The sequence below is a fragment of the Manis pentadactyla genome, chromosome 10, assembly GCF_030020395.1.
Source record: "Manis pentadactyla isolate mManPen7 chromosome 10, mManPen7.hap1, whole genome shotgun sequence".
Lineage (NCBI taxonomy): Eukaryota > Metazoa > Chordata > Mammalia > Pholidota > Manidae > Manis > Manis pentadactyla.
Window position 1 is genome coordinate 48,584,621 of NC_080028.1, and position 14,180 is coordinate 48,598,800.

The 14,180-nt window shown below is 37.1% G+C and overlaps 2 protein-coding genes across 2 annotated transcripts; both read left to right on the forward strand.

Moving 5' to 3' along the window:
- Positions 1-223: 223 nt before the first annotated feature.
- LOC130685144 (olfactory receptor 6C2-like) lies at positions 224-1,168 on the forward strand. The gene has a single exon (XM_057508316.1). It carries the CDS (start codon positions 236-238, stop codon positions 1,166-1,168), a length of 933 nt encoding a protein of 310 aa, XP_057364299.1. The 5' UTR covers positions 224-235.
- Positions 1,169-11,970: 10,802 nt separating this feature from the next.
- Positions 11,971-12,843, forward strand: LOC130685145 (olfactory receptor 6C2-like). The gene has a single exon (XM_057508317.1). It carries the CDS (start codon positions 11,971-11,973, stop codon positions 12,841-12,843), a length of 873 nt encoding a protein of 290 aa, XP_057364300.1.
- Positions 12,844-14,180: the final 1,337 nt, after the last annotated feature.

Here is a 14,180-nt window from a genome sequence, read left to right on the forward strand (position 1 = left end):
ATTTGAAGACCACATTCTGAAGAGCAAGGTAAAGCAGAGCCCAGGGAAATGAAGCACAGTACAATCACTTCTACATCAGATCACTGATGATGCAGTAAAGTTTAAAAATGTGCTTCTCCTAACTTCCTTGGCTACTCTCCTCTTTACAATTTATTGAATATTATTTTTATATTCTATCCCTCAGATTCAATTTATGATTTATTAACAGAGACTAAATGTTTATCTGAAGACAGTGATGAAAAATCATTCTGCAATAACATTCATCCTACTTGGATTAACAGATGACCCACGACTACAGGTCTTTCTTTCAGTATTTCTCTTTCTCACCTACATTTTCACTGTTGCTGGAAATGTCCTAATCATTTTCCTCATTCTGGTGGACCCTCATCTTAAAACTCCCATGTACTTTTTCCTTCGGAATTTCTCCATCTTAGAAATAATATTTACAACTGTCTGTGTTCCTCGATTCCTGTATAGCCTGACAACTGGGGACAGAAGGGTTACCTATAATGCTTGTGTCATGCAATTATTTTTTGTCATCCTCATTGGGGCAACAGAATTTTTTCTTCTAACTGCCATGTCCTATGACCGCTACATAGCCATCTGCAAGCCCCTGCACTACACCACCATCATGAGCGACAGGGTTTGCACCATTCTTGTCCTTTTGTGTTGGCTGACTGGGTTAATTGTCATACTCCCTCCACTTAGCCTAGGAGTTCAGCTGGATTTCTGTAACTCCAATCTCATTGACCATTTTGGCTGTGATGCATCTCCTCTTCTGATGATTGTATGCTCAGACACTCAATTTGTAGAGCAAATTATTCTAGTCATGGCTGTGCTGACACTCATTCTCACATTAGTCTGTGTAATTGTTTCCTACACATGCATCATCAAGACTATTTTAAGACTCCCTTCAACCCAGCAAAGACAAAAGGCTTTCTCCACCTATTCTTCTCACCTGATCATAGTTTCCATCACCTATGGAAGTTGCTTCTTCATCTATATCAAACCAGCAAAGGAAGGCGTGGACATGAATAAAGTGGTGTCATTGCTCAATACATCAGTCATCCCTCTGATGAACCTTTTCATTTATACTCTGCGGAACAAGCAAGTCAAGCAAGCCTTCAAGGACTCAATAAAAAAGATGGCATTTCTTTCAAGGGATTAGAAAACTACAAAGACTTTAAAAATTGAAAATATATGCATATAAACATTTCATCTTTTACTATGTGTTCTTATTCAAGTCTACAGTACAATATTGAAATTACAATCTGATTAACCACCAAAGTTTCTTCATGTTTGCCTTAGAAGCACACACTTATGTAGGCATTATGGCCTTAATTCAAATAAACCTCTAATAATGGTTCCCTTTCCCAATTGTGCATGAGTACTGACTTTCATAAAGCCCAAACAACACCTCATCATTCTTATATCTGAATTACAAAAAAGCAGTAAAAATTGAAGTTGCATTTTAGTCCCACCTACTTCTTTAAATTAATAGCTTGGTCAGAGAAAAAATTATTTATCGCAGTATTCCTTCCTGGTATAGCGTCAACCATCTAGAAGAATGATTAGGTGTAATTTCTTATTTTTTTGTAATGCAGACCACACTGCTACAGACTAAGGTGGAACTATGACATTACACTAACTTGCCCTTAGAGTGGAATTTTTTTGTGTGTCAGTGTTTGGCATTATAACCCTTTACTTTTTTCCAGTTTTATTGAAATATAATTGACATATAAAACTGTATAAATCTAAGGTGTACAACATAATTATTTGATATATGTGTATATTGAGAAATGATGATCACAGTAAGTTTAGTTAACACCTTCTCTCACATAGTTACAATATTTTTCTTATGAAATGTAATTTTTAAGATCTATTCCCTTAGCAACTTTCAAATCAACAATAGAGTGTTGGTAACTATAGCCAACATGCTATACATTACATCCCTGGAACTTACTTATCTTATAACTGGATGTTTGTACTTTTTCACCACCTTTGCCCATTTCCCCCATTCCACCTGTTACCTTTGCCAACCACCAATCTGATCTCAGTTCTTTTAAATTTCAGTTTTGTAGATTCCACATGTAAGTGATATCACATGGTATTTGTCCTTTTGTCTTTCTTATGTCAATTACTATAATTCCTTCAATGTCCATCCACATTTTTAAAAATTGTGGTATTTCCTTCTTTTTTAATGTCGAGTAATATTTTTTCCATATCAGTTAAATGCAACCCAACACAATGTTACTTCTCACCTTACCCTCATTCCAAAACTCTCACAACTCATTCCCATAGATATTCCTCATGTTTCTGTTGGTATAAATTAGTTTTCTTGAAATTCTTTTGGTGTCTGTGGTACTCCCTTGCTGGTCATACTGTGTACCCAATGCTCAGGAGTCTATGTGAAATTGAGTCTTGTTATTGGACTCCAAGCAGTGAGATAAGGTGGGGGTGACTCTTGAATAAGCTTAGCATTCTCCTGCAAGAAAACGGCCTTGAAGTAGGTTATGGTTCTTCATGCAAGAAGAGATCAAACCCTTGAGACAGGATATATGTGTCTGATTCTCTGGGACTTCAATGGATTCTACCCACTCATTGATTCCTCTATTAAACTTTGGATGTTGTAATTCAGTTTGCATTGAAATTAATATCACATAATTGACTTATGTTGGTTTCCAGAAGTCTTATAGCTACAAAGGTTACTGACTTCTTTTTTCATACCTTGAGATGGGAATTTAAAATCCTGAGATGATCGCTTTTCTCTCTCCACATTCTTCAGGTACTCAGAAATAACCAACCAAAGTCACAGTTCTTATTTTCCTCATTTTCCACTAAAACATTCCATGAAAGTAGTTACTTGGTAAAAGAAAACCACAGGAGCAGCACACAAGGGCCAATAAACCCGTCTCCTCACAGGAGGGCTGCAAACCATGATGGATATTTCTGCAAATTAACATTTAACATGTGCTTGACTCAGGTCTAAGATAGAGTGCAAGATCTCAGATGGCATCTCATCTCTTGAAAGTCTTCCCTGGTATTCCTGCCACAAACACACATACGAAATAATAATAAATTCCTGTTAGGCAGCAAAGACTGCTGCTCATTTCATATGGTGAGGGACCAAGCATAGGATGATGCCAAACAATTAAAGTTTCAAGAGATGACAAAATGTAATCACAACCAAAAAAAAAAGAAGAAAATTTTATAGCAATATTTAGAATAAACAACACAGCAAGTAAAGATTATTAGCCATTATAGATATTCAAAGATCTAGAACTTTAGACAATGTTTTAATATGAGGAAAAGAGCAGAGCAAGATAATAGGCTCGACCTAAAATGGAGTAAAAGGGAGCGTATATGCCACCCAGCTTAAACCATTAAAAATTCAAGCAAAAAATATATGAAAAAAATATGAAACCACCACTTTCCAAATAATTGACATCAGGCAATGAAGGGCAGTGAGACCTGAGAGATGATTATATCATCTTACCTCTTGGAGATAGTGCAGGCAGGGGGCCCATGTGGAGCCCACCAGAGTGCCAGAGCGGAGAAGGTGCAGGTGGTAGTCTAGGAGGCCGACGTTCACAAAAATGAGAACCAAGAAGTGGGGTAGGCATGCAGGGAGATATCTGGTGATCTATAGACAGCCCATCGTGAGCATTCAGCTGAGCACATATGTGTAAGGAAATTCCCCAGTATGATTGCAAAGAACAGTATTCTGAACTCACAAAAGAATGGAAATCATTCTTATTTATACCAAACAATTTAAAAATTTCATAAATTACTGGGTATTGTTGAGAAATATTTGCTCAGTTTAGGGTAAATTAATCAATAGGCTAAATACTAATCTGGTCCAACTAACACAGAACCTGAAAGGACAAACCTGTTACCAAGTGATGTAGATGATGCCAGAACATGCCTACAGAATATTCACAGGGATAGAAATACATCTGACCTTCAAATAAAGTAAATTCATAGTGCCCAGGACAATTAAAATTCTCCAAACATGCAAAGAAGCAGGAGATGTAACCTGTAATGGGAAGAACAATCAATACAAATAGACACAAAAATGGCATAGATAATAAAATTAAAATACAGCTAAGAGTAGTCTTCAATTTAAAAAAAGTAATACTAAAGGGGCATTTGAAAAAAATAATAAAATAAAATATAGTTAAAACTAATTATAACTTTATATGTACAGTTATACATGTTCAGTTCTACATATGTACAGAAGGAGAAGATTGAACATGTTAAGTAAAAACATGAAAGTTGTTACAAAGATGAAAAGGAAACTTATAGAGATGAAAACTACACAGTATGAGAAAAATACATGTTGAATAGTTTTAATATCAGTTAGATACTGAAGAATAAACATTTAGTTAACTGGAAACAGTAGCAGTAAAAACTCTCTTTATAAAACATACAAAGAAGAAACTTCAACAATTTTAACAAAGCATCAGGGAACTCTAAGACCAATTCTAGAGGTCTGATAAATTTTGCATCTAGGGTGTCTTCAAAGAAAGGAAAAAGGAGTGACAGAAAAAGTATATGAAGAAATGAGTGAAAACGTTTCAAAATATGGTAAAATTCAAAAAGTAGAAATTATAAATCTAATGGACAGTAATGCTCAACAGACTGTAATCACAAAAAACATGAAGGCACAACAATTTTTAAAAATTGCTTAAAACTAATTATAAAGAGGAAATCTTGAAAAGTGCCAAAGAATAATATTACATAAGAAGAAGAAAATGTAGAATGACAGTGTACTTTTCAGCAGAAACAATGCAAGCTGAAGACTGCACAATTACATCTTGAACATACAAAAAGGAAATGGCAGCCTAGAATTCTATGACCAGCAAAAATTAATTTTTTAAATTAAATGTTATATGGAGACTTTCCAGAAATAGAAAACTTGAAAGAATTCATCACCAGCAGACATGCCCTACAAGAAATGTCAAAGGAAGTCTCTTGGATAGAAATTACTACCAGATAGAAACGTGCACCCACCAAAGGAGTTGAGAGCACCAGGAAAGATAAGAACCTGGGTAAATAGGTAAGGTTTGTTCTTATTATTTAAATAAACCAAAATTATCATTGCAAGTTTAAAGCCAAAATAAAATATTTGTGGGTTGTTCCATTGTCTTGTATTTTAACTTTTTTGTTGTGGTAAAATATACATAACATTTGCCATTTTTACTATATTTAAGTGAACAGTTCAGAGGCATTAAGAACATCGACATTAATGTGCAATCATCAGCACCATCTATCTCCAGAACTTTACATCTGCCCAAACTTAAATTCTGTGCCCATTAAACAATAACACCCCATTCTCCCCATAACCTCTGCCAACCACCATTCTACTTTCTGTCTCTATGAATTTGACTATTCTAGTAGTGGAATCATACAGTACTTTACTTTGTGTCTGATTTATTTCACTTAGCATTATGTGTTCATCCATGTTGTAGCATCTGTCAGAATCCCATTCCTTTTTAAGATTAAGTAATATTTCCTTGTATGTGTACACCACATTTCTTTGTCCTTTCATTTGTCAGTGGAAATTTGGTGTTTCCATCTTTGGCTATAGTGAATGATGCTACGAATATTTGTGTGCAAATATTGGTTCAAGCTCCTGCTTTCAATTTTTTTAGGTATATACCCAGAAGTGGAATTGTTGGATAATAGGGTAATTCTAAGTTTCATGTTTCATATTTTGAGGAATCTCCATACTATTTTCCACAGTGTGAACCATCTTACATTCCCACTGGAAAGACAGAAAAATTACAATATCCCACTAATTTGTAGGTTTCAGAATATATGTAATATTTAGATGTATGACAGCAATAGAGCAAAGGCCAGGTGGGGAAGGACAGAAGTCACATGTATATGGTTTATAATTGTATATAGAGGGACATATCATCAGTTGAAGGTAGTCTGTAATAAGTTTAATATGTATACTATAAAAAAATCCAAGAATAATGTAATACAAGTTTATACCAAAAAGGCAACAAGGTAATCAATCCTAAAAAGAGCAGAAAAATAGGAAAATTGAAAAAAATGAAAATAATAAAAAACAAATAGTACTAGATTCAAAGCCAATCATATCAATATCATATTATAGACAAATGATTTTAACACCAAACTTGGAAAATCTGAGATTGTTAGATTGAGAGGGGAAAAGAGGAAACTCGTTGCCTGTCAGAAAGCAACTTCTTACATAAATGCAGAAATGGGGGAAGGGGTTAAAAATGGAGAAAAAAGACATAACACTAATTAAAAAATCTGAAGTGGCTACATTAACATCAGATAAAGTAGATTAGAGTAAAGAATAATTGGGATAAAAATATCATTTTTAAATGACAAAGTGGTCATTTTTCTTCAAGGAACAATAAATACCCTAAATGTCTATGTATATAATAAAGCAAGCAGAAAAAGAAAAACCCACAATTATAGGCAGAAATTTAAACACTTGTTTTAATAATTGATTGAATCATTACCCAGAAATTCATTAAGTATATAAAAGACAACACTATTAATATGATCTAACTGACATTTATAGAATATTTCAAGAAAAACAACAACAAAAAGAGAAAAATAGTTCCAAGGTTCACAAATTATATTTACCAAGTTAGGCAATATTCAGGACTTTAAAACAAGCCATGTCACATTTTAAATTATTCCAATTATACAAAGTATGTTATCTGGCCAAATGGAATTAAATTAGTAAACAATAACAAATTTTTCTAAGAAAAATCAGAATTGTAAGACAACTATCAGAGTTTCTAGGATGCAGCTAAAGCAGTGTTTGTAGGAATATTTATGGCTCTATAGCAATTCACCCTAAATTGCCAACAATTTAATCTAAGCAATAGATTTAAATGATTGTAATGTGCATTGGCCAGTCTTAGTCACACAGCCATGTCAGCTAAAAGGGTGACTGGGTATGGAATTTTATCTGGGTGCTTTGTGGCCTGAATAAAATTGGGTTCAGTTGCTATGGATCAGGGAAGAAAAACACCAGGCAGGAAATTACCAGTCCCTGCCACAGCCCATAAGGATATTCTTCAAAAATTTTCTCTGAATATAGGGATGTATCTCCTTTCTTCCCAGCACACTCCCCCTGCCAGGGACAATTTTCAGTCTGCCAAAAGTGGGATGACAGAGAGATGCGATGTGAGCTGGCCAGTCAGCGTGAGAAACCTCGGCAGAGGAGTAGTGAGTGGACTAAGGGGACAGCAGAGACACCTCTTCGAGTCGAGGTGGCAGAAACACACCTGTGGTCCCTCATTTGACGGGACCCTCATTTCTTGCTGTTCATCGATCAGCATGAGCAGCAAGAAAACAAACGTCCAGAAGTGACATTAGAGATAGTGATAAGAAACCTTGTTCAAGTTCACTGGGCAGCAAGAAGCCATAACAACACCAGAAACATGTCCTGGCCCCAGGTAACTGTTTATCCAGTTCTTGGGAGGCAAAACTCTCCTTTGCTTCAAATACTGAAAGTAAGTCATTTCACTGCTTGCTTGAAATGTCATAAGTAGAAGGAAAAGGGATGAAAATGAAGGCCAGGTTTCACTAGAAAACTTTGAAATTTAAATAAGGGAAATTTCTTAATATCAGGAGGAGAAGCCAGGTGAGTGTGGAGGAAGAAGCGGGACCTCTGTGTTCAGATGAACTTTTGCTCAAAACCTGCACCGCCACGGCAGGGCGTTCCGACCATCATTTCTCTGCTTCCTGGTTTCCTCAGCTGCAAAATGAGGGTAGTTTTCTTCTTTGACTTTATCTGAGATTTATGCCGATGATAAATAATATGTCATACATATATAAGGTGCCAAACAGAGTGTCTAATTACAGAAGAAAAAAAAGATTCAACAAATAAATCAAAACAGAATTAAGATGACATCACACCACCTCAGTGTCTCTTAGGACATTGTCACCATAGCTACCTGTGTTTTTACACTGTTGATTAGACTGCCACCAATTAATTCATTACTAACTTTTGAAACTGGGTCACTGAGGACTATTTTGTTGTTCACTTACATCTTCCCTGGACACTGGTAGCAGAATAAACATATAAAAGAAAGGATGCTATTATAGAATTTGCAGGGCAGCCTGCCTCCCTGCCTCCCTGCCTCCATGCCCGGGAAGATCAGAAGAACCCTTCTGAGAAAATGAGAGAGAAACCTTCCTTAACTCTGCATCATTCTTTTATTCCTTTGAATTAACAGAGTACCTGGGACATCTGGTGTCAGATGCCATGATAGACTCGGTGAGGGAAGAGGGGACTGAGACTGGGCTCATTCTATCAGGATCAGAGACTGGGCTCATTCTATCAGGAGCTGTGAAAATCCAGGAGAGCTCTGTCAGTTGTCAGACTCGGCTGTGAGTGTGTGTGTGTGTGTGTGTGTGTCTGTGTCTGTGTGTGTCTGTGCCCACATGTGCACTTGTGTGGGAGTGAGACAGGTGAGAGACTGGGGTGTGTGTGACAATGGGAGCAGATGTGTCCACAAAGCTGCTCACCCACCTAACACCCCTCACACTGTGGTTTCCTCAGGGGCCTCGGGGACAGCCTGTCAGGAATGGGGTGAGCATGCAATCGGCATGGCACATTTTTCTAAATCATCAAAACGTAGGCAGAGGGTGAATACAGCCAGTTTTTAAATCTGGAATTCAGTTCATTATAATTGATACTGCAGAAAAGTGTTCAAGAGCCATTTCTGTTAGGTTGTTATTCTGAGTTAACATGAAATGACAAATGCCTGCCATGGTCATTTTTTGTGTCTTTTGAAAGGGACAGTCCCAGCCGTCAGTTGAGGAGGCCATAATTACTTGAGAGGCAGAAACACAAGGTGTTGGAAAAGGCACTGCTTCTCAGTAATATCCACTAATGTCATAGGTATCGAGTAATACCAATACTATAAATTATCTTACAGGGAACATCACCTTAGACTCCAACTATTATTGAGGTTTTTTATTTCTTGTTTTGGTAGCAGATAGCATTTACTCTTTTAGAATCTCAACTATCCAGGCCATGGGCAGCCTCTGTCCCAAATGAAGACTGAGTGCATTTTCTTTCCAAATATAAGTAAGGTCAATGTATCTCAAATATATTTTTAAATCATCAAATAGGGAGATGAAGAAAAACCTGAATCTCGATCACTTACTAGCCCCCCAGGGACAGTGAGTGTGGGCAGTCTTGCCTAGGCTGTCATCAAGGCCTGCCTGTGAACATTAACTGAGAACAATATTTCTGGCAGGAAGGTGGTAAATTTTATCATGTATTTAGTGAAATTGCTTCAAATTTTAATTGACCCAAATTCAAAATAAATAAACAACTTCCAGCCTCCCAGGGAAAATATTTCCAATAGAACAGAGAGCGCTGGTATCATCGCATGTACAGGCTAGAAGGGAGCAGCCTTATATCCAAAGGATCTGACCCCATGGGCTTTACTGTATCACTAGCAGTTGAATGTTTTAAAAAAGCTTCAAGAATGAAAACACAGTGACTCTGAAGGTTATCAAACATTAGGCATTTAAACATTTAATTGATGATTCAAATGAAAATGTGACTGTGTTTACCACTTTACTAACAATAGAGAAGAATTAAAGTTTTGATAAAAGCAGAGAGTAATGTTAGATTCTGGAACTTGTAGGAGAGGGAGAGATGGAGTTAAAATGTCTGTAGCCAGGACAAGGATTGAACTGTCATTGCCAAGGAGAGAAGCAGGGAGGAAGTAGGAGTGCAGAGCAGACCTGACCTGTCATTGAGTTTGGCCCATCAGATACTTCTGGCAAGTACATGGCAAGGTGCTATCTCTGCAGTGACCATTTCTCCTGTGAGCTCAGGGAGGGGATTTCTCTGTTCCAAATCCATGTCTGTGAACCCTGAACAATGTCCTTACTCAGCTTATGGTGACAATGACTTTATAACTTTAGTAAAAAGAAAAGAATGTAGGGAAACAGAATGAACATAGGAAAATGTAAAAAGCTACCAATATGACGAAGAGCAACTGCCAAGGAAGAAACATGGAGTTGTCAATGTCCCAAATCCAAAGTTATATTTCCACTCTTTTCTTGTGCTACCATGTCACTGAGTGTGCACCAACATGACACATTTTCTCCCACTCACTGGTAGCCTGATTCAGCTCCTTAAGGAGCAAGTTGTTAATGGTCAGGTCTCTAGGCTCTGATATTATGCTCTTTAAGTAATAGATGCTTATTAAATATTATTTGAATGAATAAATGTAGATTGCTTGCTTGAGCAATAGGGAAGAAGAGTAACCTAACATAGTTTGATTCTCTTTTCAGTACACACATTGGGTAGAACTGGAGCAATTGTTGGAACACTCAAGGAATTCGTTTTTCCTCTTACGTAAAATGTGTAGAGTTTCCCTACAAACCCTTGAGTTATACCTAAATATTCTCATTTAATTATCAGTTATTCCTCCTACTAAACACAAGAACATATTATAGTCTGATATATTTATTATTAATACTTAGTACACCAGCGAGAATGCATTAACCAGATCTTCTTTTACAGGATGGATACCTGAGAGCAGCTGCTTAAAATATTAATCTTAGTGAGGGTAAGTTTGGATATAAAGGTGAGAGGAATTTCCCAGTCTTCTACCTAATGGAATTCCTGAGGGCGTCTTAAAACTCCTAAGATTGGACAGTGGTATATGTCAGTGACAAAGGTAGGGTACTTTAGAATTTATTTACATTGATTGACTCATATGTGTACAGTTGTTTTCGGATGTTGCTTGGGCAAGTTACCTATCCCCAAACTCAAAGAACATAAGCAGCAGGTTTAGGGAGTTTGTTGGTAAATGGGGAGAGATGATTTGAGGAGAGGAGCAGCAGAAATTTTTCAAAGAAGAGGTCACCATGGCACTGATTCTGACTGTTGTACAGCAAAGAGTGCAGGGTTGATCAGAAGGTGCAGAGAGCAAACACCACAGATCCTCCCCTCTGGGCACTGCCCACACCCTGGAGCCCCACAGCAGGACTCAGTCTGGCTGATATTCAGGTTCCAGAAAAGCTTTCTTTACACCAGTTCAGGAAACTTTCTGCCTAAGCAGTCCCAAAACTGGCTGATAAATACCTTCATTTGCCTAGATATACAGGGAAGAAGAAACAAAGATAGTTTCATATTTTAAACTTTTGTCTCCCTGAACAGAGATAATTTGAAATGCAAAGAGCAGAACTAACACTTTTAAATAAATGTGCTGTTGTTAGAATTCAGCATAACAACCTAATATGATCAGGGTGAAATACTGATGAAATATTCCTCCAAGCCCATAGAACAGACAGCACCAAGAGTGAAACATATGCAAACTGTGGGCTTTGATGTCTCCATGTGGGTCCACCAATTTTACAAACGTGCTACTCTGGTGAGAGTGCTGACACCAGGGGTAGGCTTCACAAGTGTGGACAGGAGGGATATGGGGAATCTCTGTACCTTATGCTCAATATTGCTGTGGTCCTAAAACTGCTCTAAAAATTGTAAAACACACAAAAACGCTAATTGATAGATCTTGATTTTGAAAATGGAGCTTTTCAGTCTGGTGTGCAAAAGCATAGAAAGATGAGGAAGGGAGAAGAAAACTTCAGAAATGACTTAATTTCCTCCAGGATAAGGACAAATAAGATCTGTACCACGAAACAGTATTGCTGAGAAATGACAAATTACACATATGATTTATGTTTTCTTTGGCTTTTATTTGACATTTTTGTAAATGTGCTGGCTAATCAAAGAATTATAAGCATAAGATCTGTCTTAGATATTTCCTGTAGCTGCCTCCTCATAAGATGTCAGAGGCACTGCTATTAATAATTGGCCAGTAAGGAAAACAAGGAAGTGCGTGTGAGCTGCTTGCCGGGTACTTGCATCCAGGTTCCAGGGCCAGCTTCTTGCGACACTTCTCTCTTCAGGTGGAATCGCTCTTGACTTGGCACAAGGCAGTGATGAGGAATCACACAGCAATAACCACATTCATCCTGCTGGGATTGACAGATGACCCAAAACTACAATTCTTGCTCTTTGTATTTTTGTTTATCACCTACCTATTGAGTGTGGCTGGGAACCTCACCATTATCACCCTCACACTGTGGGATTCACATCTTAAAACTCCCATGTATTTTTTTCTCCGAAATTTCTCTCTCTTAGAAGTTTCATTTACCACTGTCTGTATCCCCAGATTCCTGTATGCTCTGTTATCTGAAGATAATACAGTTACTTATAATGCTTGTGCCACCCAGTTATTTTTTATTGTCCTCTTTGCTGCAACAGAATTTTTTCTCCTTGCTGCCATGTCCTATGATGGCTATGTGGCCATCTGTAAGCCCCTGCATTACATGACCATCACGAACAACAGAGTCTGCACTGCACTCGTTCTCTGCTGTTGGATTGCAGACCTGTTAATAATCCTCCCACCCCTTGCCATGTGCCTCCAGCTGGAATTCTGTGACTCAAATGTGATTGATCATTTTGGCTGTGATACATCTCCTATTTTACTGATAACCTGCTCAGACACAGTGTTCATAGAGAAAATTGCCTTGAGTTTTGCTGTGGTGACACTTATTATTACCTTGGTGTGTGTTGTCCTCTCCTACACATACATCATCAAGACCATTCTCAGATTCCCTTCTGCCCAGCAAAGGAAGAAGGCCTTTTCCACCTGCTCCTCCCACATGGTTGTGGTTTCCATCACCTATGGCAGCTGCATCTTCATCTACATCAAGCCCTCGGCAAAGGAAGGAGTAGCTATTAATAAAGTGGTGTCTGTGCTCACTACATCCATTGCCCCTTTGCTTAATCCATTCATTTATACACTCTGAAACAAACAAGTGAAAGATGCCTTCAAAGACATGGTAAAACAGATTGGATTTCTCACAAAGAAGTAGGAGACTATTCATTTTTTTTAGACTAAACTAAATTAAATTTAAATATGAATAATCCATGAGCTATATTCATGACTTTTCCAAATAAACTGTTTCTTCCTATTCTGCAGTCTTATCAACATTATCTTCCCCTAAAAGCATTTTCCCCTTATAATTGAAAAGTCAAAATCAAGGCATTTATGTCTCATTTCTTCAGGTTTATTTTTTATTAGAATGGTTTCTTTAATAAATGCATGTTCCAGAAACCTGAGTCCCAAAGTGCTCAATGTCATAGAAATTAAATGCATATAAATGAAATTCAGTTTCTGGCTATATTATATAGTCTTCTCCTAATATAGAGTACAGATGCCCAAAGACTATTTCTCACTTTTGGAAATACTTTAATATCAAACCTCCAAATGTGTAAGAGCAATTCAAGATTCTTCCAAAAATCTTGAAAGTAGATCACATGTGTATTCCGGAGCACTTCTTCATTATAAAATGTTCACAATTCAAAAATGAGCACAAGGTGTTAATGGGGCAACTTCAAAATCAGTGAACTATATTCTTTCCTTTAAATCCAATTTTTTCCAGAAAAAACGTTTCTATTGTCATTTCTTGAAATTATATCAAGTTCACTGCCTCCTGAAATATGAAGACAACACAAGAGAAAGGACAACACTCCAATTACTACATGTCCTTTACTGGCTTTATCTTTGATGGTATTTAGATAGAGACTAAAGGAGAACAAGCCAGAATTTACAGGCAAGAGAACTGAATCTTGGTTTGATAAGTTTTCCGATACCCAGACCTCCATTATCCCTTGATTGAAGAACAATGTTAGTGGGGGGGTGGGCAAAATAGGTGGAGGAGGTCAAGTATACAGTGGTGGATGGTAACTAGACTTTTGATGGTGATCACTTTGTACTGTATACAGATGTTAAATTATAATTTAACGTTATTTAAGTTCTATACTTAAATTCATAGAATGTTATTACCAGTTCTCCTCAGTTAAAAAAAAGGAGAATGTTAAAGATTAGGAGGATTGGTCAAAAACATTTAAAAAGTTAATAATTCAGGAAAGACACTCTGATCTTCCTGGACCTGGTAGACTGTTTCCTTCCTCAGGTTAGGGAAGTTTTCAGCTGTTACATCTTCAAGTAAATTTTCTACTCCTATCTCTCTCTTCTTCTGGGACTCCTATAATGTTATAGGAGCTTATTAGGACATTGCTGTTGTTCCAGAGCTCTCTTTCCTGATTCACATTAAGTCTTTATTCCGTCTGTTGTTTAGTT